This window comes from Colobus angolensis, unplaced genomic scaffold (assembly GCF_000951035.1).
Source record: "Colobus angolensis palliatus isolate OR3802 unplaced genomic scaffold, Cang.pa_1.0 Scaffold230, whole genome shotgun sequence".
Classification (NCBI taxonomy): Eukaryota; Metazoa; Chordata; class Mammalia; order Primates; family Cercopithecidae; genus Colobus; species Colobus angolensis.
Window position 1 is genome coordinate 1,739,185 of NW_012115489.1, and position 27,047 is coordinate 1,766,231.

General features: G+C 37.8%; 1 protein-coding gene across 2 annotated transcripts in view; it reads right to left on the minus strand.

Moving 5' to 3' along the window:
- RANBP3L (RAN binding protein 3-like) overlaps nucleotides 1–27,047 on the minus strand; it is a 50,223-nt gene that overhangs the window by 14,196 nt on the left and 8,980 nt on the right. The window contains exons 2-7 of one of the 2 annotated variants that reach the window (XM_011944365.1): nucleotides 8,028–8,086; nucleotides 6,706–6,745; nucleotides 6,127–6,204; nucleotides 4,925–4,999; nucleotides 2,182–2,253; nucleotides 1,696–1,835 (exon numbers count right to left, since the gene is read on the minus strand). In XM_011944365.1, coding sequence (XP_011799755.1) covers nucleotides 1,696–1,835; nucleotides 2,182–2,253; nucleotides 4,925–4,999; nucleotides 6,127–6,204; nucleotides 6,706–6,745; nucleotides 8,028–8,086 — 464 coding nt within the window. The remainder of the gene's footprint in view (nucleotides 1–1,695; nucleotides 1,836–2,181; nucleotides 2,254–4,924; nucleotides 5,000–6,126; nucleotides 6,205–6,705; nucleotides 6,746–8,027; nucleotides 8,087–27,047) is intronic. The other variant, XM_011944366.1, reaches the window with a different exon arrangement.

The window sequence follows — 27,047 nt, forward strand, 5'->3', positions numbered from 1 at the left end:
ATAGCTTGAAATTTGCTCTTATGCTTGGATCATTTAGGAAAAAAATGGAAGAAATATATTAATAAATTTTATTGTAAAAATATGCAATGCAGTGTTTACAAAAATTCTGCCAAGAAAGAAATACTGATGTACTTTTGATGTCATAGCATGTAATTAAAATCTTGCTGTATATTTATAGTGCATGCCATTTTAAAATCAAATGCAATATAACTTTTTAGAAATTAGTCAACACATTGTACTTCCTATTATATAATTTAAAACAAGTTAAACACCATGCATCACTCTTTTTTTTCTTTTCTTTTTTGAGATAGTCTGGCTCTGTCACCCAAACTGATACCATCTCGGTTCACTGCAACCTCTGCCTCCCGGGCTCAAGCTAGGACTACAGGCGCATGCCACCATGCCCAGCTAATTTTTGTATTTCTTGTAAAGACAGTGTTTTACTATGTTGCCCAGCCTTGTCTGGAATGTTTTAGCTCAAGAGATCCACTCATCTCGGCCTCCCGAAGTGCTAGGATTAAAAGCATGAGCCACCATGCCTGGCCATATCACTTCTTAAATAAAAGTAAGGAATTATGTAACTTGGTGATCATTATTACATTATATTTAAATGAAAACAGTAATAAACTTATCTAAAATTGAAGACATATTTTACTTAAAAATTACTTATATAGCATGCATAAATGATGAAATGATTTTTTAAGTTCATAATGGATCTCTCCAAATCATATCTTACAAAGTAAAGGGTTTAGAAATATAAAAATATTGGTAAATGCTGACCAAGTTCAAGTCCCTTACTTTGCTGATAAAACAAGATGTTGAATGGGTGCTTTGTTTAGATAAACAAAGATAGTGGCAGAGGCAAGATTAGTACCAAGGTGGTGTTTTTTTACACTTGCATGTTTCTGTCCTTATGTTCACTAAGGGAAAACAAAACAAAGCGAAACTATGTGACCAATCCTCAGTAGTTCAGCTGGAAACAAATGGCTAAGATGGAATAACTCTCAAATTCCAACCTGCCTATCTTGAGTCCTATTCCTCCTGTGTCTGCTTCTGCTGGAAGACAGGGATAGCACTACAGCAATTGAATATATCCCCAAACCCATATCTGCATGGCTTGTGTAAGTTACTAAGTTACTATCTCTTTAGAAAGGCCTACAAAGAGTGATTCAGACACTACATAGTTGGAAGATAGAATTCTTATCTGTCTCTGGAGGCTTCCCAAACCCTTCCAATTACACTGTATAGGGAGTTCTCTGCTCCTGTTATACTGGAATATGGCTCTGAAGTGAACCCCTGGTATGACCTAAACTGGCGAAGATACACTGTGATGTTGACCAGCTGGCGATGTAGAGAAAATCCATGTCTCTTTTTTGACTACTGACTATGGCCCCTGGCTACCTCATTGCTTTCCCCGTTTTCACACAGGGTCATTGCTGTGGCACAAGACCCCCAGATTTCTACTGCCCAGTAGTACTCAGCTTTATAACTTTAGAGAGACCATAGACTTGTGAGACTACAACTCTCCAATGTAAGAGTACAACTTTAAAAAGGTTGCCAAGGGCTTTATGCTATCTAGCCCAGCAACAAAACAAAGCTCAGGCAACTCCTATTTCTGGATATGGAGGCCCCAAACAACCTAGAAAAGGAAGGATGAAGGATTGAGGTCAGTCCTGTTATCCTGGGCTTTCTCACCTTATTATTTGTTTTTTCTTTAATCTTGCAGGATTCCAGTGCCTTGTGTCCAAATGTTTTTCTTACTTTTGCACAACTTTGAGCTTGAGGTAGCTGCAAAATAGCAGGTCTAATAACATGTTTAGAATGTTTCACAGGACCTTAAAAGAATAGAATTAAAAGATAAATATATTTTTAGTGCAATATTCCTTTACTGCCTATTTTTAACTAATATAATTCTTATTTTCTAAAGTCATGTTTAAATGAGGGACTAGTGTTAATTAATGAAAGTCAAAATAAGCATTGAGTTCCCCAGCACTCACACCCTGCCTAGCTTTTGCCCAATAACTATTCATTTTGATCATGAAACCTGGCTTACTTGCATTATTTCTTCATGTTTTGTTACTCTGACCTAACTCCATGCCCCCGACACACACACATAGGGAGATGAAAATATAGGTGGTAAAATATACAATTTCTGAGGTTCTTGAAATAGAAGCTACATACCTTGTTCAGCACTCTTTATATCAACATTACTTTGCACAAGAGTTGATATCATAAAAACATTGTTTTTCCTCACTGTAAGAAAAAATATTTTAAAAATTTTAAATACAGAAGAGTGTCAGATTTTACACTATTTGGGGCTTAACAACCCCGTTCTGAATTTACCAGCAGATGGCGCAATTGGCACTAACAGAGTACTAGGTAGTGCTCTCTGGAGCGCTGGCTCTGCTAAAAATGGGATTGCCGGCCAGGCGTGGTGGCTCACATCTGTAATCCTAGCACTTTGGGAGGCCAAGGCGGGTGGATCACCTGAGGTCAGGGGTTTGAGACCAGCCTGGCCAACATGGCAAAACCCAGTTTCTACTAAAAATACAAAAAAAATTAGCCAGGCGTGGTGGCAAGTGCCTGTAATCCCAGCTACTCGTGAAGCTGAGGAAAGAGAATCACTGGAAACCAGAAGGTGGAGGTTGCAGTGAGCGAAAATCGTACTCCAGCCTGCGTGATGGGAGCGAGACTCCATCTCAAAGGAAAAAAACGGTGGGGGTGGATTGCCAGATGCGTCCCGCTACATAGTTCTGTTTACTTTCAGAAATCGAAGTGAAAATTAGGTGACTAGAGAAAAGGCAGCCTTTTTTAGATCTTTAAATAGTGTACTGTCAGAAATTCTACAGACTATAAAATCTGAATTGGTAATGAACTCTTCGGCATTAATATATAGCTCTTATCGAATATTATAAAACTGTTACCAAAGTTTGCCCACACTTCCTGACTTTTTAATGAGTATACCTGAAGAAAGAAGTAAAGATGACAAATGTGCTAGGTTATTTTTCTACAAGCATGTTGGTGGGGTAAGACTGTGGTGATGGCTCCAAGTATAGAATTTCTATACATTTCAAAGGGATCTCCTTTTGATTGCAAATTGCAGAAACAGCAACCTTTGGCATTTAATTAATGAAGATGAGAAAAGAATAATTGCTTCTTCAAAGTATTCTTTAAGGTGTTATAACATAAACGTTGGGGTAGAATCCCTTCTTTACTTCAGAGTTCAATTTAATGTTTTTTATTATCTTTATTACTGAACATCACCAAAAAATGAGCCATATTTTTCTCCTGCTGAACACCACTAACATTCTGCACAAAGTAAAACAGAGTGATGCTTTCTTTTTGTGTGAGTGTCCAGTAAAAAATGAATTAAAGCAGGTGCATAGATAACTTAAAGCCATTCCTTTGTTTTATGTGTAAATACCATAAAACAGAGTACCTTTGCCTCTGGGATTAGGATCTCTATTTCTCTCTCTCTCTCTCTCTCTCTTTTTTTTTTTCTTTGAGATAGAGTCTCCCTCTGTCATCCAGGCTGGAGTGCAGTGGTGTGACCTTGGCTCATTGCAACCTCTGCTTCCTGGGTTCAAGCAATTCTCTTGCCTCAATCCCCCAAGTAGCTGGAACTACAGGCATGCAACACCATGACCGGCTAATTTTTGTATTTTTAGTAGAGACCAGGTTTCACCATGTTTGCCAGGCTGGTTTCGAACTCCTGGCCTGCAGCGATCTGCCTGCCTTGGCCTGTCAAAGTGCTGATATTATAGACATGAGCCACCACACCCGGCCAGGATCTCTATTTATCGTAATGTCTGAGCTTGTCAGTCAGGTTAGAAGGGTTAGAGACACTAAAAAGTGTCTCTTCTGCATCTGAAAGGTACATGACTGTTGCTCAGTCATGCCTGCAGTTATTACTAAGAATATAGATTTATTCATTGAAAAACTCTGTAGTTCAGGCCGGGCGCGGGTGACTCAGGCCTGTAATCCCAGCACTTTGGGAGGCCGAGGTAGGCAGATCACGAGGTCAAGAAATCGAAACCATCCTGGCCAAAATGGTGAAACCCCATCTCTACTAAAAATACAAAAATTAGCTGGGCATGGTGACGTGCGCCTGTAGTCCCAACTACTCAGGAGGCTGAGGCAGGAGAATTGCTTGAACCCGGGAGGCGGAGGTTGAAGTGAGCCGAGACCGTGCCATTGCACTCCAGCCTGGGTGACAGAGCCAGACTCTGTCTCAAAAAAAAAAGAAAAAGGAAAAAAGAAAAAACTCTGTAGTTCCTGGGTAGAGGGGGATCAATTCAAGTGAAGTGAGTAGTTTGTACTTTTTCTTTCTTAGTGGCAAACTTAACGTGGAAAAGGCAATTGATTGTTTAATAGAAATAAAAACATGAGAATAGAGATCATTTTAACGTGGAGAAAATGCCAACCATTTCAACTGTTTTATTGTGATAAAATAGTTTTACTAAGCAAAACATTATAAATTTCAAGTAAAGAGGAGTAATGTTTTAATTAGTGGAAATTTTAATGGATTTATATGCTAAACTTAAAATATGAATTTAAAGCATAATTGCATGTTTTAATAAATACTATATATTATAAACTATGTAGATGAACAATAAGAAGTAAAATAATGCAAATTGTTTTTACTTTTATAGGGCTGCCTTAAATAAAATAATGCTGTTATAAATGTGAAATCCTAAAAAAAATTAAGTTCAAACTTTCTACCCAAGGTAAAAACATATACTCAGAATTTGTGAAGTTAGAATTCATAAGGTATTCTTCAATGCATACTTTGCTAAGTCCTCTATTTCATCTATTTCTAAGGTGTCAGCATCTTATGATAGCTAAGAAAGAAAAGTCATCATCAATAAGAATGATTTTGAAAGGTCAGAGTGTCAGGCTTGAAGTTCTAGAAACTCTTTATTACCTGACCCAGAATGGGGGAAGGTTGGGAGGTTAGTGATGGATGAAAATCTCATTTGCTTCTGAGACAAGGTTGACACTAAAAGCAGATTGCAAACTAAAGTCACTTAGAAAGTGGGTTTTTTGTTTTGTTTTCATTTGGAGTTTTGCTGTTTTGGAAAAATTTCTGTATCACTAATTTAGAAAAGTCTTTATTTTTATTAATGTAAATAAGGAGTACATCTGATGATGATAAATTAATTTCCATTCAATTCCATTCAACAGTAAATATAATATTTATTTTATGGTCACCATATGTAAGACACTATCAACCATGAAGATGACCTCAAGAAACTCACAGTGGAGGGGAAATATATACATAGATGCTGTATTACAAGGCGGAAGACATGGAGCTCATTATAAAAGGAATCACTGGAGTGCTTTCAGCATAGAAGAGAAGCAAACTAAGTTACTGATTTACTCGGAACACAGTGTATGATAAAATTATTTTCAAAGGATAGGCATCCATTTATTTAAATAGGTGGTTGCTTTCTTTTTTTTTTTTAGAGAGAGTCTCATGCTGTCACCCCACCTGGAGTGCCGTGGCACAATCTCGGCTCACTGCAACCTCTACCTCCCAGGTTCAAGAGATTCTCCTGCCTCAACTTCCCAAGGGGCTGGGACTACAGGCACCTGCCACCATGTCCAGCTAATTTTTTTTGTATTTTTAGTAGAGACAGGGTTTCACTGTGTTGGCCAGGCTGGTCTGAAACTCCTGACCTCGTGATCTGCCCACCTCGGCCTCCAAAAGTGCTGGGATTGCACATGTGAGCCACCGCACCCAGCCAATGGTTACTTTAAAAATGGCCTTTTCCCCTACTTACAAAGCTAATACGTGCTCAATGCAGAAACTTTGGGAATATAGCAAAATATAAAGGCATGGGGGACAGGGAGGAGACCAAATCACCTGCAAGTCCTCTGCTTAAGATAACCACTGCTATCATTGTGGCATGTGTTCTTTTGGTACTTTTTCCAATGCTGATAAATGGAATGTTTAAATACTGACTCACTGTACCATTATATAGCTTGTGGTTTTCACATAACAATATATTACAAACACTATTCAGTTGGTAAGCTTTTAACATTACTCTTTTGAAAAGTTTCTCAGTAATTTTGCATTCAGAATAAATATAACAGTGAATAGTCAACAGTCAAGGCTATACATACCTCCCTGGGACTGAGAATCTGTAATATGAAAAGTAAAAGATGAAGACCGTACACGCTTTCTTGAAAAACCATTACATTCTGCAAGAAAAGCAATGGGAAGGCTAAAATTACTTGCAATAACAAAGTATCCTCAACTCATGATAGGGTAGGATAAACAGAATTTTCTTTTGTCTACACAGATCATCATTTGATAACACATTAACCCTTGAATCACTATTTTAAATATTGGGGTTAATAGGTTGCTGATTGATTATAAACCTATAGGCATATCATGCTAGTATGAAACAATTAGAAATGACTGGTGTCAGCAATAATTTGTATATGCATTTTGAGGTCTACAGAGAATGTTTTTGATAGGCTGACGGGCAGGGAGTGGAGCACAGTGAATTTTAGTCACTAACATCAGTGTTCTCAGGGACTTATATATCATCTTTCAAAACAAAAGTGAATCTACTGGCATATTTAAAAAAAGAAAAAACATTAACTTTCACACAGTCTGTGCCACATGCCAAAATACTTGTGTCTGCTAATTTTGTTTGTATGAAGATTGATTTTGGAATACAGGATGAAAATCGTTACCTGGTTCTGCTGCTTCATACAGGGTGTCTTCTGCAGGTCTCTGAAAGGAAACAAAACCACTGAGGAGAGCTGAGTATTTGTATTATGTTGTAGGAGAGCCTTTGTATTATGTTGGTGCAAAAGTTACTGCAGTTTTGGCAATTAAAAGTAATGGCAAAAATCACAATTAGTTTTGCACCAACCTAGTACATCAGATTTCCACCCTGCCACTTTACAGAATTCTCAGAAGCCAGGGCTAATTAGCCTGGCCAGGACAAAGCAGTTCACCTTCATTTGTTAGGCACATAGTCAAGAAAAACCGAAAGTCTAGTCCAGTAGTTTTGTAGTTCAATGACTGCAGATTCACTTGTGAAAGTTCGTTTAAAAATGTAGATTTTGAGGCACCTATTCTCAAGATTCTGAAGTGGTTGTTCTTGGGTGGGGCCCAGGAATTTGTTTTTTAAACAAGGACTTAGAGGTTGAGTGTTTCTTTCGTTTAGTGTTTTTGTGGGTAGTAGGTTAAATTACCTGCATGGGTAAGAATGAATACCAAGAAATAAGGTAAAGTGAGAATCTAGTGGGGCTTTTTGTTTGTTTAGAGATGAGGTCTTGTTCTGTCACCCAGGCTTCAGTGCCAGCAGTGCAATCATAGCTCACTGCAACCTCTTAACTCCTAGGCTCAAGCTATCCTCTAGTCTCAGGCTCCCAAGTAGCTAGGACTTACTACAGGCACATGCCACCATGCCTGACTAATTTCTTTTTATTGTTTTGTAGAGATGGGGTATTGCTTTATTGATCAGGCTGGCCTCAAACCACAGGCTTCAAACAGTCCTCCCACCGTGACCTAGCAATGTGCAGGGATAACAAGCGCAAGCCATCACGCCCAGCAACTAATCTTACTGTTGGTCTTACAAAACGGATGATTTTAGTATGATGCCAAAAAAGCAGGCAGAGTTCAAAAGGTCCCTTTAAAATCAAATATCGTAGTTTAGAATTTATTTTTTTACCCGGTTTTAGGCTAGGTCAGTGCTGAGGACTCATATGAGGAGCTATAGCCCTCCTAATCTCTTTCAGCTCCTCCCCTTTTCAATTTACTCCAAATAAAGATATTACTATAATGAAACAGTATGTTATCCATAGCTCCAAGACAAGGCCTCTGGCTTCGCATTCCAGCCAAACTGATGTTTATAAATCCTGACTATATCAATAATCTGGAGGCACTGCTCCGCTAGTAAAGAACAGCATAAACCTAAGCAGCAGTGATATCCTTCAGGATAACTAGCTTCCTGAAATACAATTATCTTTGTCAAAGTAAAATTAAACAAAGAAGTAGACAATCTTACCTTAAAAGTATGTTCTCCCTTTTCAAAAACAAATATTGGTTGAGCAATGACAGATTTTTCTGTGAAAAAAAAAAAAAAACAGGCAATAAAATCAAAGTATACTCTGACATTTCTTACACCATCTAAAAATATTTGAAGACTTTTTTTTGTTTTTTGTTTTCTCTGCATTTGGGTAAAAGCTAAGCTACTTTACGTGGATACTATAAATTGCACATTTATAAATAATTTAACAGTTAATTACAGAAATAAATACTTGGGGGAAATGATAGGAGTATGTTTCCATAAATAGGTAATCCCATTAAAAGAACATGCTTTAAGTGTTTAAGGAAAGCAAAATATAATTATGTACCTTTAGAATATCATCAGGGCATGGTGATTAACACCATTACTTTAAGAATAAAAAGTTTCAATGAGTGAAAAATCTAATCTAGGAGTAGTACTTCCACTTAGGTTAGATGTGGAGGTATAAATGATATGCATGCATTGCATTACAACCTTAAAATATCCAGAAATAATTCATATTTCCTTCACTAGAGTAGTCATACACCAAACTTTATTTTTGATATTTAGATAAAAAATTAGTCTTACACAGTGTTATAAAGTAGGTAAAGTTTGTCTTCAACCTTGCCAGCCTTATTAATATTTTGTATTTTCTTATTTTAGATAAGACAATAGAAATTCATTCTAGGGTATGCATAAGTGTTAACACCTTTAAATATGAATGCTTCAGAATTCTTAAGAAATATGTGGCAGTTAAGAGCTTGGACTCTGGAGCTAGTTTAGATAAGCATGTGTTCAAATATAAGTTCCATCACTAATTGACTAAATACTTTGGGAAACAATGTATCTTTACCTTACTTTCTTCATCTGAAAAAAAAAAAATCGAGATTATAGCAGTACTTACCTCATAGAGTTTATGTGAAGATTAAATGAGACTTTTAGATTTAAATTTTAACAAAACCAAACAAAAAAAGCCTTAAAGAAAGGATATCTGGCATTCCACCAATCCCTATTCTCAAACTCATAGCTGTCATTGCTAAGTGATAACAACACATTCTGGATGAGACCAAGTAGGACCTCAGAACTTTTCTCATTATAGCAACCATTAGCAGTGTATTGTCTTGGCATGCACTGAGATAATTTGCCATCCCTGAGCTGAATAAATAAAGCTCTAGCTGACAAATTTCAAGAAACTACCAGACATATACAACGTTTAAATGCCAGAAAGGGATTCCCCATTTCATCACAATCTTTTAAGAGTGTCATAAAGTCTTCAAACACCCTTTGTGAATCTCCTAGAGCCATGTGAACTTGGATACCTCTTCCCAGTCCAGTGAAATAAACTGTTTAGTGGGTTGTGTGTGTGTGTGTGTGTGAGATGGAGTCTTGCTCTTGTTGCCCAGGCTGGAGTGTAATGGCTAATGGCACAATCTTGGCTCACTACAACCTCCACTTCCTGGATTGAAGCAATTCTCCTGCCTCAGCCTCCTGAGTAGCTGGGATTACAGGCATGTGTCACTACACCTAGCTAATTTTTTGTATTTTTAGTAGAGATGAGGTTTCACCATGTTGGCCACACTGGTCTCGACCTTCTGACCTCAGGTGATCCGCCCACCTCAGCCTCCCAAAGTGCTGGGATTACAGGCGTGAGCCACCGCGCCTGGCCTTGTTTAGTTTTTTTATGCAAGCACTTACCATGCTGTCTTCACTTGGAGCCAAGTGATCCCCAGCAGAAAATCTTCACTAATATATTGGCATTGCCATTCATATGAAACTATAACGCAATTCTTTGTTGTTTTTCAAAATGAGCTCCTTTTCCAGAAATTACATTAGATTTAAGCAGTGAGATTTGCAGAGATTTTGAAAAGAAATAGTTTTTGTGAATGTGTAGTGGAGTATTTATGAATTAGAATAATAAATGGGGCTCTTCCAAACTGGGCTTAGGACAATCATCCCTAAACAGCATGACTTGACCTGAGCCTACACAAATAATATATTGACTTTCCCTCTATCAAAACATACAGCTAAAAACGTGCAAAAGTGATCTTCAATGGCAGCATTAAAGAGGAAGACACAAAGCGTACTTGCAGCTTGGTGGGCATATGGCAAAGTAAAAAGGCCACTTTTGTCCATTAATTCAACATATATTTATTGTGCATCTTTTTTATGCAAGCACTGTGCTGGAAGCTAGGGACACGTGGTCTAACTGAAGGTGCGTTAGTGGCAGCACAGTCACCTTCCCTTCTTGACACTGCCCAGAACTTGGTTAGCAAAGAGATAACGTTCATACTTCTTCCCCCTAGGTTCTCTCCCCTTCTCCCAAACAATTCTCTTAGCTTCAAAGACTGAGTCAAAAGTAAGCATTTGTCAAGCCATTGAATCTACAGCAGATTTGTTTACCTAACCCAGCAGGAAAATCTGAAAATAAAAACAGGGTCCTTAAAATTATATATTTAAAATGTAGCCTTTTTTCCTTTCTACTATAGTCATTAATCCTTTTATTCAACAAATATGTATTGAGAAATGACTGTGTACAAGACATTTTGCATGGTATTGTGGATGTTAAATTAAGTTTAGCCTAAAGCTACCTCCTTATAAATTCTGCCTAAAGATTTCTTTGTTCGTAGTGAACTGGATGTGTAAACAGACTGGAACCTACTCCTCTACCAATCGCTGAGTTTTGGCCAATCACAGGAGGCCAACTCTTCAAATGAAGCAAAGCAAAAACCATCTGTAACCAATCCAGCTGTTTCTGTACCTCACTTCCATTTTCTGCGGGTCACTTTCCTTTTTCTGTTTCCTTTTTCTGACCACGTGGCAGCACTGGAGTCTCTCTCAACCCATTATGGTTTGGGGGCTGCCTGATTCGCAAATTGTTCGTTGCTCAGTTAAACTCTAATAAGTTTAATTTGTCTAAACTTTCTCCTTTAACATGGATAAAGCAGTAAAGAAAACAGATGTAGTCCCTGCCTTTTATAGAGCTTACACTGAGGAGGAGAAACAGAACTAAGTAATTAATTACACAATTATTGAAGTTCAACCGGGGTAAGCATAAAAGGGAAGTACCAGGCTCTCAACAAGTAACCAACAAGAGAATCTTAGTTTTTGGGGTCAGGGTAAGGTTTCCAGGAGAGGTGATATTTAGGCAGACTTGTAGGATGAGTAGAAGTTATCCAGGCAAACACTGAAGAAGGACATTACAAGCAGAGGGAAAAGCAAGAGGAAAGTCTCTGAGGAAGGCTGGAGCTTGCCACATTTCAATAATGAAAGGAACCAGTGTAGCTGATACCCTAAGAAAACAGTGGGCAAGGGTTACAAAACAGGACTGGAGATGAGGCTGGAGCTTTGCAAGGCCTTGTAGGTTCTGCCAGGGAGTTCTGTTTTTATTCCAAGAAAAATGGGATGTCAAAGAGGGATTTTAAGTGGGGGAGTGATTTGCTCTGATAGGAATTTTTTCTTTTAAAGATCACCCCTCCCGCGGTGATGAAAGGGTATTGGGGGGAAGGGACTAAGGGAGAGGAAATGAGGAATCTAACTAAGAGGCTAGTCTAAGTTCTAGAAAAGAGCTGATGAGGCTGCTCTTTTCTTTCTTTAAAATCGTGCATCCATGACTTTCTTTTTAAAGAGAAATCGAATAATTAAAATATAGTCTTCTGTGGCAATGAAAGAAAATGAGGGGTTTAGAAAGAAATACTTTAAAACGTAAAGGTTAATTTTGCTATTTTGCTCGTTTTGAGATTCATGTAGCATTTAATGAATCTCAATATTCAATGTTGTTTTTTTCTGAAATACTTCATTAAGAGAAGACATTCATTCACCTCACAAATATTGTATTGAGTACCTGTTACAAGAAAGAACACGAAGTACTATCTATTAATTCAATCTCAGTTCACTTGTAATTCTGCTCCACAAGGAGGGTACATTGTGGGTCAAGTGCTTTTATCCATTACCTGGTCTAAATTAATTATTTTAATCATTCTGTGGATTAAATATGGTTTCTGCCACTTACAGATGAAGAAACTAAGGCTTGGTTTAGTGCCTCGCTAAATGCATACCATTAGTAAGTGGCAACACCTTTATTTAAATCTAGGCCTCCTGCCTCCAAAACCATTGATTTAACTTCAATGCATCGTACTGATGTATTATCCTATATGGCTCTACTGGCACAAATTAGTCCCAAATGTATGATATGTGACATAATCCAGCACTATGCTAAGGAAAAATCAGTATGAAACAACAGGACTTTCAGCTTTGTCAAAGTTGATTGACCATACACGTGAACTTCAACTCCCTGATTAAATCAGAAATCACAAAATAATAAGGCTTTTTTTTGTGTCAGGGAGGAAGAGGAAGCCACCACAAATACAAGGAAAAATGAAGATAAATAATAGCAACAAAATTTTGGAAGCTGGGAGGCAGAAGGATAAGTGGTAACTGACTTTGCAGCCTAATGGAGCCTAAACATAAAAATAAATAGTGTGATATGTGGAGATATGGAGGTTAATGCTGAAAGAAACAATGGTGAGAGTTGGATATGGTTGTCTCTGGGGATCAAGAAAAGGGAGAGCAAAGGGGGGGACAAGGATGAGTCTCCTGTTTTTCCAGAAAAGCCTCATAAAACCATTTGATTCCTTAAATCACATGAATATGTGTAACTTTGAAAATATAAAAACTAAATTAAAAAATAATCCCTTTTCTACCATAGTGTCAGACTCCCAGAAGTAGAAGACAAGCCCCATACTGCTTGCCAAAAATAGACTTCTTATTGAAGTATACTGCCCAGCAAGCATGCAGTACCTTGCTTCTTGAACTTAACTGTTCTTCACATTAAAATATGTGGAAATAAAGGTGTGAGTAAGATAGAGTCACTGAGTTCAGAAAGCAATCAAAACTTCCACAGAATAACTGAAGATCTGCTTTTTATGATGCCATCTAAACTTTTGAAAGACATTTGCTTTAGTCCTTGGCCTTTACCTTTACTCAAAACACTCATCTGAGTCTGTAGACAGGAATTCACTAGGAAGAAAATCCAGTACAGTGGTCCCTGTTATCTGTGGCTTCAGCTACACATGGTCAACAGCAGTTCAGACATTTTGAGAGAACATTCACATAACACTACAGTAGATTGTTAAAATTGTCCTAGACTATCATTCTTAATCTCTTGCTGTGCTTAATTTGAAAATTAAATTGTATCATAGGTATGTATAGGGGAAAAAAGGATTCAACTGAATACTATGCATATATTTAATAGCTTTGTCCTCCAGGATTTTAAAGTATTATACTATCACAGTCAATGTTTACAATAAACTTTATTTTTCTATTTTAATATGTACTATATACCCGCCCAATTTTGGGTGGGTTATAAGGTGTCCCCACCTTTTATTTCCGTATCTTTAAATGACACCTGGTCTCTGACAAATAAACCTATTTCAACTGGGAAAGTAACTGGAGGATTTTGTTGCTGGATCCTCTCAGAGGTGGGGATTTGAAAGGATCTACTGAGTCAAAAGAAAATGTCAAGATAGAGTAAGCTGCTGAGAATGGAGTACCTTTGGTTCCATTGTACTCCAGTGGGCATGGGGGACAGGCAGTTCCTAGAGGTCCCCAAGTTTCTGCTACACAGCTTCCCCAACCTAGATTTCAGTACACCTCTTCTTTTCACTTGGCAGTGTAGTAGAGGTGGAAACCTATCAGGGAAATTCAGCCCCCGATATTTCATGTAGTTTGTTTTCTATTTCCCTAAGTGTCGGCTGGTCTGAGAAATAAAGGGAAAGAGTACAAAAGAGAGAAATTTTAAAGCTGGGTGTCTGAGGGAGACATCACATGTCGGCAGGTTCTGTGATGCTCCCTGAGCCGTAAAACCAGCAAGTTTTTATTAGCAATTGTCAAAAGGGAGGGAATGTATGAATAGGGTGTGGGTCACAGAGATCACATGCTTCAAGGGTGACGAAAGATCACAAGGCAGAAGGTCAGGGCGAGATCACAAGGTCAGGGAGAAACTAGAATCATTAATAAACTTCCATGTCCAGCTGTGCATGCATTGTCATTGATAAACAAGGTTCAAGAGCAGAAAACCAGTCTGACTAGAATTTGCCAGGCTGGCATTTCCTAATCCTAGCAAACCTGGGGGCACTGAAGGAGACTAAGGCGTGTTTCATCCCTATTTACATCTGCATAAGGCAGACACCCCCAGAGCGGCCATTCAGAGGCCTCTTCTGGGAATGCATTATTTTCCCCAGGTGATACTTATCTTACCCATTTTTGGTAATAAGAGAAATACGGCTCTCTTCTGCCCGGCCCACAGACTGTCAGACTTTAAAGTTATCTATCTCCCTTGTTCCCTGAAAATCGCTGTTATCCTGTTCTTAAGGTGCCCAGATTTCATATTGTTCAAATGCACATGCTCTACAACAATTTGTGCAGTTAACACAATCATCACAGGGTCCTGAGGCGACATTCATCCTCAGCTTATGAAGATGACAGGATTAAGAGATTAAAGTAAAGACAGTCATAGGAAATCACAAGAGTATGGATTGATGAAGTGATAAGTGTCCATGAAATCTTCACAATTTATGTTCTTCTGCCATGGCTTCAGCCAGTCCCTCCATTCGGGGTCCCTGACTTCCTGCAAAAGAAACCAAGTTCTCCATGCTGGATAGAACCAGGCTACTCTAGCCAGGGCTAAAAAAGGTTGTGTAAACAATCTTGGCAGGAAAGAAAGTGGCAACAAACCCCTCCAGAGGGGCAGGCACTGCCAAATAGGCCAGCTCTAATTGCTACCAGGACTGGAATTATCCACTTGAACTGTAGCCCTGGCAGTCCCTGCGTTTTCTTCTCCCTTTCTTCCTGGACCTTTCCACATGTCTCTTCCACATCCTCTTCTCTAGTTTCTGCTCCTTGTGCACTGTCTCACCCCAGTCTCCAGTACTTTCCTTATGTCCCTGTCTTCTCATCATTCTTCACCGTGTCTGGTTCTCTGGCTTGTCAAAGCATGGATTTTAGAGCTTGGAAGTTAGATGGTCCTAGAGCTGTGTTTTTAAATAAAGGACTTGAGCCTCAGCTTTTTCATCTCTCTCTCTCTCTCTCTCTCTCTCTATATATATATATATATATATGTGTGTGTGTGTGTGTGTGTGTGTGTGTATATATATACACATATGAGCTATTTTGAAGATTTAAGCAGTATATGCATGCGAGAACACCTACAACTTCTTCTCTAACCTTTTGAAACAAAGCAGAGTATCTATCTGTGTCTATCTATTCATCCATCCTCCATGTATGCACACATCTCTCCATATATTCAGATGTAGACATCTATCTATCCACTCATATATAAACATGTAGCAATATGTCAGGATACAGGCTGCATAGGAGACACTGAATAAAAGTTAGATTCACTTCCCTCCTGCTCTGCTGTCCTGTGTGATATGCACTCACTATATTAGTCTGTTCTCATGCTGTAGATAAAGACACACCCAAGACTGAATAATTTGTAAAGAAATGGACTCACAGTTCCACGTGGCTGGGGAGGCCTCACAATCATGGTGGAAGGTGAGAAGCACGTCTTACATGCAGGCAGACGAGAGAGAATTGAGAGCCAAGCGAATGGGGTTTCCCTTTATAAAACCACCAGATCTCATGAGACTTATTCACCACCACAAGAACAGCTCACAAAGGAAACTGTCCCCATGATTCAATAATTTCCCACTGGGAACAACACGTGGGATTTATGGGAGCTACAATTCAAGAGGAGATTTGGGTAGGGACACAGCCAAACCATATACTCTCTGTTAGCTCTGGGGGAAATGCCTCATTCTTTCCCCAAAAGTCTTTCTTTTTCTTTTCACTCGTTACCTTAATGCTTACCCCTAGCTTGCTTCTTATTTCTGTCCTATCTTTTTTATTCTTTTTATTTTTTGATATCAGGAAGTTTCCAAATTCAGATGTGGCCCATAAATAGTCTTAGAGATCCTTGCTCCTCCAAGTGTGGTCCAGATTAACCAGCAGCATTGACAGGGAGCTCATTAGAAATGCAGAATCTCAATCTCCACCCCTACCGTACTAAGTCAGAAGCTACATTTTATAAGATCTCCAGGTGATTTGTAGACACACTAATATTGATAAGCAGTCCTCTAGAGCACATTCAGATTTCTGTCAACTGAGATCAAATTTAGGAAAATGGCAGTAAAGATTCATGGACTACTCTAGTAGTCACTAGTTAGAGTAGTGACTACTAACTAGTAATGACTAAACCTGTGGGATCTTCTGAGTATGCTCACAATTAATGTGAAAATAATTACTATCCAAACCATATACTATAATTACTACAATTCAATGTAAGGTGAAGTCAAGGGCTACCCTAAGTACTTGCAAAGAAGTCTCTGTGGTAAAGGATATTGAAATATCAGTATTGATATTGATATTAAAATTAGCCATTCGGATATTCTGCTTGAAGCAATTAATGATTTCTTCTCACATGCAAAAGTTCGCTTTCTGTTTTAATGATATGCCTAAGATCTAACTTCTTTACAAGGACAAATTTTTTTGGAAAATGTCACTGGTTGAGATTATTGAATATTGATTGAAATGTTCATTGCTGCAAAGCAAAAATTTAAGCTGGAAGCATAAACTACATCAAAATCGTTTGCCATAGCTCTAAAATTCCTCAAGAAGAATTTGAAACATCTGAAGTTTCAAATGTAAAAACTTTCATTATCTGTAGAAAAAAAATAGACAAATCATAGCAGGTGATCTCAATCTCTATATGGAACCCAAGGAAGAGGATATACAGAAAGTCTGAATCACAATCTTGATTTTTTAAAAAAGAACAAACGAGAAACCAAACCTATATTGAAGTCTTTTAGGATAGTTTACGGAAGGGGCAAATTGTAGCCCCAGAAGAAGAAGGAACCTGTGCCAATTCACAAAGGAACCACAAGCATGAGACATTCTGTACTTGTTTCTACTTATTTCTAGCCATATGTGGGGGAAATCTGTAAAAAAAATTTTGAAATAAACAATAAGCTACTAAAAGATTAAAAATTCTGTCTTTACAGAAGGAGGTGGTAGGGCCACAGCCTGACATTATTAACTGTAATGGGACACTCTGGTTCTTTTCATGAGAACCAATTTGAAGGTAAAATAACCAGGCCTCTGGGGAAAATAGAGGCAATTTATACAGAAAGTTTCCAGGCTGATTCACAAAGCACTAAGTCAACTGGAGACACAAGATGAATGGATCCTGCTGAAATGATTGCAGCCCTGATCATACCTGTTGAAGATGTAACCAATTTTGTGTTCAGATCTTTATACCAGTCGTATATGAAGTAAAAGAGTAGGAACCCTTACCCCTTTTGATCTAACTGCAGTTTTAACTGTACTTGTTCTTAACTGCTTTAAAGTTTTTATCAGAAATGAAGTTACAAACTGCCAACTCAAAAAAATAAATAAATAAATAAACTGCCAACTCTAGGAAATCTAGCATTTCTTAGTTTATATTCATTTATGACAAACACACACTAGAGAAAGAAGAATCAACATGTAAAAAAAATAAGGAAAGTTATTCCTCTTTTCTCATCAATACCAAGCTGGTAAAGAAAGCAGTTATTTTCAGAATGGAAATCATTTCACAAGAAGAAATTGGAGATGAGAAAACTCTCTGACAATATGACCGATTACAACCATTATTACCCAGAGCTTTGTCTAATCCATCTCATTTTCTGAACACATCTGATTCTCATGCTGATAATCTTCAGGAAAACCATTCATTTTAAGTTCCAAAGACTCTCAACTCTCTCCTCCACTGATTTGTACATTGGTCTAGATCTAGACACCGAACAATTTTGAAAAATCAAGACATAGAGATAAGAAAATATCTAATGTGAACAAGAGGCAAGAAGACTCATAGGTTGTATCCAACACAGACCTGCTACCCTTCTGAAAGTAGAACCAAACCCTTGAAAACTCTTGTGTTGAATGTACTTCTCACCCCAAACGTAACTCCAAACTGTGCTGCTTCATTTATAATCCAGCCACATGTGGTAGTGGGCCATAGCCAGTGACTTAATTTCATTTGCATTTAAGAAACTGGGGATCTACAGCAGCAATAATTCAATTGAAAAAGAATTCTCATTTTTTAAAGTTGTTTACTTCATTAACGTCTTTATGAAGAAGTTCACAGAGTCCTAAAAAGAGAATTTTCGTTAAATCATTTCATAAAGAACATCAGGCAAATCACCCTATCAATCAAATACAGTGATGACTGAAGAAACTGAATTTATATGTATATTTTGAAAATGTTTTGTAATTGATCCCCAAAGATAATGATCATCACGTGCAGTGAGCTATTTGGGGGTGATCAGGGACTGGTTTTATAAGGACTTTCTTTGTTTTTTAATAGATCTTTTTCAATGGCTGTCACAGCATGCTCCATTATATTTTACTATTGTTTTAGTGTCAGAATATTAATCTTTGAATTATTATTTTTTCTCTCTTCTTAAAGATAATAGCTACTATATGAAATGCATATACCCATCATGACTAGTCTTTACTCTTTTGCCTTTTGAAATGTTTAACTTAATATGACTTTAAGAAGTACTATGACAAGTTAGATCTGGCTGATTACCAAGGATACTTCTTTAATGCACTGGTGTAATATATAAATTTACATTTGTGCCATACTTTATAAGACATTTAAATATATTAATATTTGGTAAATAAAAGAATGACTACTAGGAACTAGAGGTATGGTTTTAAAAACCTGAGCTTTGGAGAAAAACAGACTGGATTAAAATTTTGTCTCTTCTAGTTACTGTGTGAGCTGGAGAACGTCATTTGACCCTGAGAGCCCAGGTTTTCTCACCTGTGAAATGGGGATCATTAGACCTACCCTTATAGAGTTGTAATGATTCAGCAAGGTCAGGTATGTAAAACACTCAGCACAGTGCCTGCCTCATAAGAAATGCTCAGTAAACTGTAATGTTACTACATGATATGATCCTCAAGAAGTTAGTTATTGAACCCTTTTGCTCATGAGAGAACTAAGGCTCTAAAATTATAGGACCTGTCTCAGGTCACACAGAAAATTCTTAGATATCTGAGACTATAACATGTGAGAGCTGACTCCAAATCTTCTTCTCTAAGTTAGCTTCCTTCCTGGCTTCCATTGTGAGTTAAATGACTATTTTACAGCTTCTTCTTTTCTGAAAGGTGACATGCCTGGGCTATGATGGCTCTTTCCTGCCTTCCATGGTTCTGTATAAACCTGGTTGGGACATGATCCTATATTGTGTGAGTCTTCCTGCCCTTCAGTTTTGCTGTCTATAAAACGCTGCAAGATGCTTCTGTTATTCTTGCCATTATTTGTGCATATTCTGACTCTAAAGAGATTTGATCAAGAATGTCTGCAGTCAAATGGCATAGTGATCCTAGCAACGTAAAATCTCCATGTAAGTATTTCTTTTCGGCCACTGGCAGCAATAACTCAGAAGAATGTGTTGCTTTTGACGGGGTACACCCATTTCTGCATAATTTGAAGGTGTTACTTTGTCTATAAATAAGACTATTGTGTCCTTTTGTGACAAAGTTACTTGTAATCTTTACTTGAATATGCTTATTAGCAGCAAATGTGGGACTTCTGGATTGATAACGACAGAAAGAACTGTTTGCTCTTTCTCTACGCTACTCCATTATTTAGGCCCAAGGGCACAGAAAGTTGCAGAATGTGTCCTAGGATGTGCTTGGTCAACCTGATACCATTTGGAAATACATATTTAATTTGACGGCATTTGTAAATCACATGTTTTTCACTCAGAATAACTCACAGTATGAAAATGCTTCCATATGTTAAAAATGGGTCTCTCTGCTTTGCTGAGGGAATGGGGAACAAAGTCTAGGTTTCAAGGGATGTTGAAAATATACATTGAGCAGGCACATGCGCAAGTCTAAAATGGTATCTTCTTAAAGTTAATTTTAAATAATAATTAGTAGATTTTTCATTACTGCTAACATTAAAGAGGTACTTTTGACACAAAATATCATGTCAGTAAGAACTAAATCACTCTTCAAAAAGACTGCTAATAAGTTAATACAGCTGAAATATAGCTTCATATATTGAGTCCAGATAAATTTAAACTCTTCCCCTTTGGTGAAGAAACATACTATTTTTAAATTTCTTCATGGATTCCAAGGACACAAGCCGGATGGAGAAGCTTGATTCCAGCTTCTTCCAATTCTAAAACTCTTTTCTTTAAACTTAGTCCTCTTTATCTTGAGCCTTTGAGCACATAGAAGAAAAAGCTCCTTGTTTCTCCATTTCCACAGGAATAAGTGGATGTTATTCCACGGAAAACAAGTCTTTGGCAGTCTAGTCAGGAAGAAGGAGCTGAGCTGCCATCCAAAGCCCAACCAACCCAGGAGGGGACTGGTCCCCATTCTCCTCTAGGGAACCCCCAGGAGACCTGTCGTTCCCCCTTCTCCTTGCGTTTGAGGGCTGAACTGCCCTCCTGGCCCTCAGGCATAGAAAGGTAGCAGGAATAACATGATGCCTGTGGCAGATGGTTCTGCAGGGATATATATTATTGCACCATATCAGAACTAGTTTGGAGGAAGTAAAGGCCAGGTAGTAATTTGTACACTGACCAGAAACGTTTTATTCACCAGGCTAATAAAAATTAGCAGAGAAAAGTTTTTACTTTTAAAATTTATATGACTTGAAAAATTCCCAGGAAAACTGAAAACAATCCTTTTAATTTATGTTTTCCTGAGGATACCTGGCTAGCTCAGTTGGCTCACTACAACCTCTGCCTCCTGAGTTCAAGTAATTCTCATGCCTCAGCCTCCTGAGTAGCTGGGATTACAGGCATGTGCCACCAGGCCTGGCTAATTTTTGTATTTTTAGTAGAGATGGGATTTTACCATGTTGTCCAGGCTGGTCTTGAACTCTTGACCTCAGGTGATCCACCCGCCTCAGCTTTCCAAAGTGCTGGGATTACAGGCATGAGCCACCACGCCCAGCACATTAATTTAACCTTACTCAGTTTTTAAAATGAAAAACATTAAAAAACACACACACACACACAAAACTTTAATCCATATTTGGAAATGAAGCTTTTATAACAAAAGTTTGTCTTGTTAAATAAACAGAACCTCATAATCTGTGGTTCTGGTACGTGTCTTGCCTATACTCTGTATAGAAAAATACACACACACACACACACACACACATCTTTATCTGCCACTTTATGTCTCTGCAGACAAGTAAAGTTTAATACAATCATAGACCAAAATAATCCATTTTCAGCATTCACAGACTTTCTTCTCACTTTACTCTTATTCTTTCGATAGCAATATCCTTCCTTTTATTAGAACAATTCCTTAAACAGGTCATTATAAAAGTCTGAAATATGGTTTTTACATCTAGATGGAGCCCCACTCCAGAGAGAGGACCATATTATTGAGCTGTAGTTGCTGCAAGTCTGAGAGTTTCTCTGAATCTGATGAGGGAAAGGAATTTGAATCTCATTAGCATTGAGTTATTTCAGGACCTGAAGCCCGTCCTGCCATGATACAGGTCATACTTAAAAATCTCTTCTTTATCTCTCCTGTTTGAGTATATAGGTTGGGTTCCCTCTCCTCACTTCCTTTATTTTTTGAGATGGAGTTTCACTGTTGTTGCCCAGGCTGGGGTGCAGTGGCACGATCTCGGCTCATCACAACCTCTACCTCCGGATTCAAGTGATTCTCCTGCCTCAGCCTCCCAAGTAGGTCACTTCCCATTTTAACCCCTGTTCTCCTTCCGAATCAACTCACAGACATATATTTTATGTTCTTTTGATGTGGCTTTAGTTAGTATCAAATACCTTCACACCAGCATCCCTTGCTAAAAGTCTAGACCTTATTCCTATGACCTTTTGTTTATTGCCATCCACAGGGTGTGAGGTATGTGATCACTGGGTAGAAGGAATGCAGCTTTTTAGTGAATACAGGTATTTACTGCATTTTAAATCCTGTCTTTTGAATATTTTGCTAGATTTGCCAACAGACTTCATTAAAAAGCAACTCCAGTGTGAAACTTACCTTCCCTAAATGTTGATTAAAATTTTAAGTCAAGTTAATGATTTAATATAGTAGTTGGGCCACCACTTGAAATAAAGTCCCAGTTTAAATAAAAAGTGAATTATAATAATGACTATTATTTAACCCCTTTTTAATTTGAGGTTTTGCCTACTGCCTCTTTATTTTGTCAAAAACCCAAACTGCTCTCCAAGGCTGTGTCAGTCCAGTTCCAAAAATGATACATTGCTATCTTTCACACTTCATGCAGTGTGGGACATAGAGGCTATGCAGCTATTTAAAGTTAAGCAAAAATTGCTAGCCTAATCAGTAAGCCACTTGCTCTGAGCTGCTAGGAGTGCACTGGTACATCTGCATTTTTACAACTGTTTCTTTTTCAGTCAAATATACCCTTTTGAGAGACAGTTGGATGTAGTTGGTAATTCATATATAAATTAACCAGTGATTTAATAGCCACCTATTTTAAACAACTGAACCACAAATTGAGTTCAAGGGCCAGCCATCATCCAAGCCCTTCTCAGGTACTTAGCTGAACATCTATTTTATACCAGCTTAAGAGGCAGTGAGCATGAGTGAAAGCAGTCTCTGGAGTCCAGATCTTGGATTGGGAGCTTGGCTGAAGACCCCAGCTGTGAGACTTCCTGGGACTTTCACAAAGAAGTCAGCTAATACATCAAAAGTACTGAAAAACAGTTTCTGGCATGTAACAAGCACTTCATAAATGTGATTTGTTTGTAAGTGACATGTTAGCACTGTGGTATGGTCTAGGGTATGAATCCATTTTTCTGCTCTCAAATAACTTGTACAACACAGCCGAGGCAGCATTACCACAGAATAATAATTCATGGCAAAGCTGAGTATCTCAGTTTTGAAAGTGATTTTGTAGGTCCCCTAATGGAACTTATCATCTAAAGTGTCTAGAGCATCCTCAGTAGATGGCCTTCCATAACAAAGAGTTCAAATATTTGCTCTTGCCAGATCTTACTTCATGTGTGGAGCACACTAGTGTACAGGCTACATGTGTGCCAGGATCTTGGCCCTTCATCCCACAGGATCAGCCTCCTGAATTTACCTCAAAGTGCTGTATCATTTTTAACACATGCCTTATTGTGTAAAAGTGTAGAGAAGTGCTGCTTCTTGTTGTCACAGTTGTAATTGACTTTAGAAGACACCAGCAAAGATAGCATTATTTGTATGTGAATGTTAGATTAAATTATACCACCTGAAGTGGTATCTATTGACCTAGTGGGGAATTTGTACCTCAGGTGTGGTTGCTAGCACCAGGAAACCCACATCCATAGGCTTCTCATTACAAAGTTGTCATCTTTCCATCTCAATCAATATTCGAGCCTTTGAGATTTAGCATCATCAACATCAGAAATGAATTTTCATCGGTGAAATTAATGGCATTCAAGACCTTGGATTACCTGAAATATTTTAAGGACGCTTGCTAGTCTTACACAACCTGGACAGAAGAATCTGGCAAGACCTGTAGCCTGTACTTTTTAGAACGGAGCCCAAAGCTTTATATTGAAAGGCCCCAGTGTCCATTAATGAGCAGGATCATTCTTGGTTACTGGCTGACTGCACAGAATACTGCCTGGAGAATGTCATTTTGTCTGAGCAAACCTTTTAGGCAGGATGTAATCAGATTACCTAAGGAACAAAAAGTTCGGGACATCATATGCAGTCTTTTATGCTTGTTTGCTAATTAATGTTTGTTTAGTAAATATCTGTCAATTTGAAGAATTTAGCCTAAGATTTTCTTTATTTTAACATGGTATTGAGGTTGGGAGGAATAGCTTACTTTTACTGCATCCCGCTCCCCAAAAGAACCTGAAAGATGTAAATGATCAAATTAACTCAAGTTGGCACGTAATATTTCCCATTTCTCTCACAGTCAAAACCAAAGAGCTTACCAGGGCAGACATGACTATCTAACTGCTCTTTCCTCTCGTGTCTCCCTTATCTCTCAGTCACTTCCTAACACTCACTTAAGTTAACTTGATTATACTGGCCTCCTTTTGCCCTCCAACACAGTCGTCCTTAAAGTGTGATCGCTGCAACTGCAGCAATGATGGCATTTCTCTGAGAACTTGTTAGAAATGAAAATTCTTGACTCCTTCCCTCTACTCCCCTCAGAACTTCTGAATCAGAAAATCAGAGTGGGACCCAGCAATTATGTTTTAATAAGCTCTCCAGGTGATTCTGCAGGTGATGCTAAAGTTTGAGAATCACTAACCTAGATAACTGTGATATTATTTTTGCTGTAACTGAAATGAGTCAATAACCATGACAGAACAAATGTAGGCCAAGTGTAATTTCTAAAACTCGGAGTCTTTGTACTTACTCTTTATTCTACCTGGACTGTTCTTCCACCAGATGTGGCACGACCCACTCCCTCACCTCTTACAGGTCTTTACTCAAATTCACCTTCTTAATGAGGTCTTCCCTGAGCACCCTGCTTAAATCAGACCTCCATTATGACACTCTATTCTGCCTGCTTAATTTTTTTCCATAATTCCTATCTTCATTATTATCATTTATACCGTTGATCCCCAACCTTTTTGGCCCAAGGGACTGGAAGACAATTTTTCCAAAGATAGTGGGAAGGTGGGCGGGGATGTTTTGGGGATGAAACTGCCCCGCCTCAGATCATCAGACATTAGATTCTCACAAAGAGCATACAACCTAGATTGCTCACATACACAGTTCACAATAGGGTTCGTGCTCCAGTGAGACTGCAATGTGTATTGATCTGACAGGAGGCGGAGCTCAGGTGGTACTGCTCAGCTCACACCCTGCTTACCTCCTGCTGTGTGACCCGGTTTCTAACAGGCCATGGACCCGTATTTGCACTATATATTTTGCTCATTTATCTTCTTTATTGTTTGCCTTTCTGCCTCTCAGAAAAGAAGCTCCTTGTGGGCAGGATTTTTTGTTTGCTTTGTTCACTAGAGTCTAGAACAGTGCCTGATAAATGGCAGCCACTAAGTATTTGTTAAATAAAATAAATGAAGTGCTATATAACTGCAAACAAGATGAAGTAGAAATGGGGTGAAAAAATATTCATGAAGTAGTCCATTTTAGGTGTTTATTAAAGGATAACTGATGAGTCAGTCATGGCTTTAAAACAATAACAACACTGAATTCTAAAGAAAATTAAGATAAATCATTGGTTCTAAAGGATATTCAATAATGGAAAGACAGATACTTGACAAAAAGAGTTAGTGTCTCGTCCTAGGTATTAGATAGTTCTTTTTATTATATCTCAATTTATCTTTTGCTAATTTCATTGATTAGCTAATTTTTGCTGACTATGTTATTAATAGAGAATTTCTAAGCTTTAGGAATAAAAGCAACAATAAAATACCACTATTATTAAACCTGACTAAGGTTATACTAACATTTTCTCTCGAAAGTGTGATATTTCCTGAGCTGTGGGTACTCTGCCAGCAAGACACAGTTATGTTCTTGGGCAGATTATTCAAATTCATTGAGATAGTTCAGTCTCTTCACTATTCTATGGAATTACTAGTAGAGGCCCAGAGGAAAATTTGGAGTCTGAGGCCTCCTAGGCAGTCTCACATTTTGGAAAATGAGGCCTAAATTACATAGAAGAAAATGCACAGATGAATTTTTGACAAATGTATGTGCTCAGGGAACCAAAACCCTATCAAGATATAAAACATTTTTATTGCCCTAGTGTGTTCTTTGTGTCCTGTTCCAGTTCTCCTCTCTGGGCAACAACTGTTCTGCTGTCTATCACCATGGCCTAATTTTGCCTGTAGAAGTAAGTACTCTTTTGTGTCTGCCTTATTTTCACTCACTATAATATTTCTGAGATTCACCTACATGATTACATGTATCAGTAATTCATTTCTTTTTACTACTGAGTAGTGTTCCAGTGTGTTAATATACCACAATTTGCTTACCAGCTTACTTGCTTATAAACAGTTTTGAGTTATTCACATTCTGGAGCTTATATGAATAAAATCTGCTACAAACATTCTTGTGCAAGGCTTTCGTGGTTATATTTTTATTTTTCTTGGAACTGTTATGGAACACCTAAATATGGAACTGTTGGATCACAGGGTACTTGTGGGTTTAATTATGTAAGAAATTGCCAAATCATTTTCCAAAGTGGTTTTTACCACTTCCCAGCAATGAGTGAGTGCTGGTTGTTTCACATCCTCTCCAAGCATCATGTTATCAGCATTTAAAATTTTAGCCATTCTAGTGGATGTGAAGTGACATTTCATGGTGGTTTTATTTTGGATTTCCCTGATAACTGACAGCATTGAACATCTTTTGATATGCTTTTGGCCATTTATATACTTTCTTTTTGAAGTGTTTGCCAGATCATTTGCCCATTTTTTAACCAAATTGTTTATCATGAGTTGTAAGAGTTTTTAACATATTCTGATTGAAAGTTCTTTTTCAAATATATATTTGACATTTTTCTCCCAGTCTTTTCTTTTCTTAATGGTATCTTTTGAAGAACAGATATGTTTAATATTGATAGTCTAACTTATCTATTTTTTATGGTCAATGCTTTTTGGTCTTTCTAAAAAGCTGCCTTTTTGACGGTGAAGGTATTTTCCTACATTTCTTCTAGAAGCTTTATACATTTAGCTTTTGTATTTCAGTCATATTCTATCTGAAACTAATTTTTGTGTGAGGTAGGTATTGTGGTTCATTTTCAGAAATATTTTTCACCATTTGTTCCAGGATTCTTACAGAAAAGACTATCCCTTCTCCCTTTGAATTATCTTGATACCTTTGTCGAAAACCAATTGACAATGTACTAATAGATCAATTTCTGGACTTTATATTCTGTTCCAATAATAGATTTTTCTATCCTTACACTGATATTATATCATCTTGATTTATTATAACCTGAAATCCAAAAGTGTAGTTGTCAACTTTGTTCTCTTTTTCAAGATT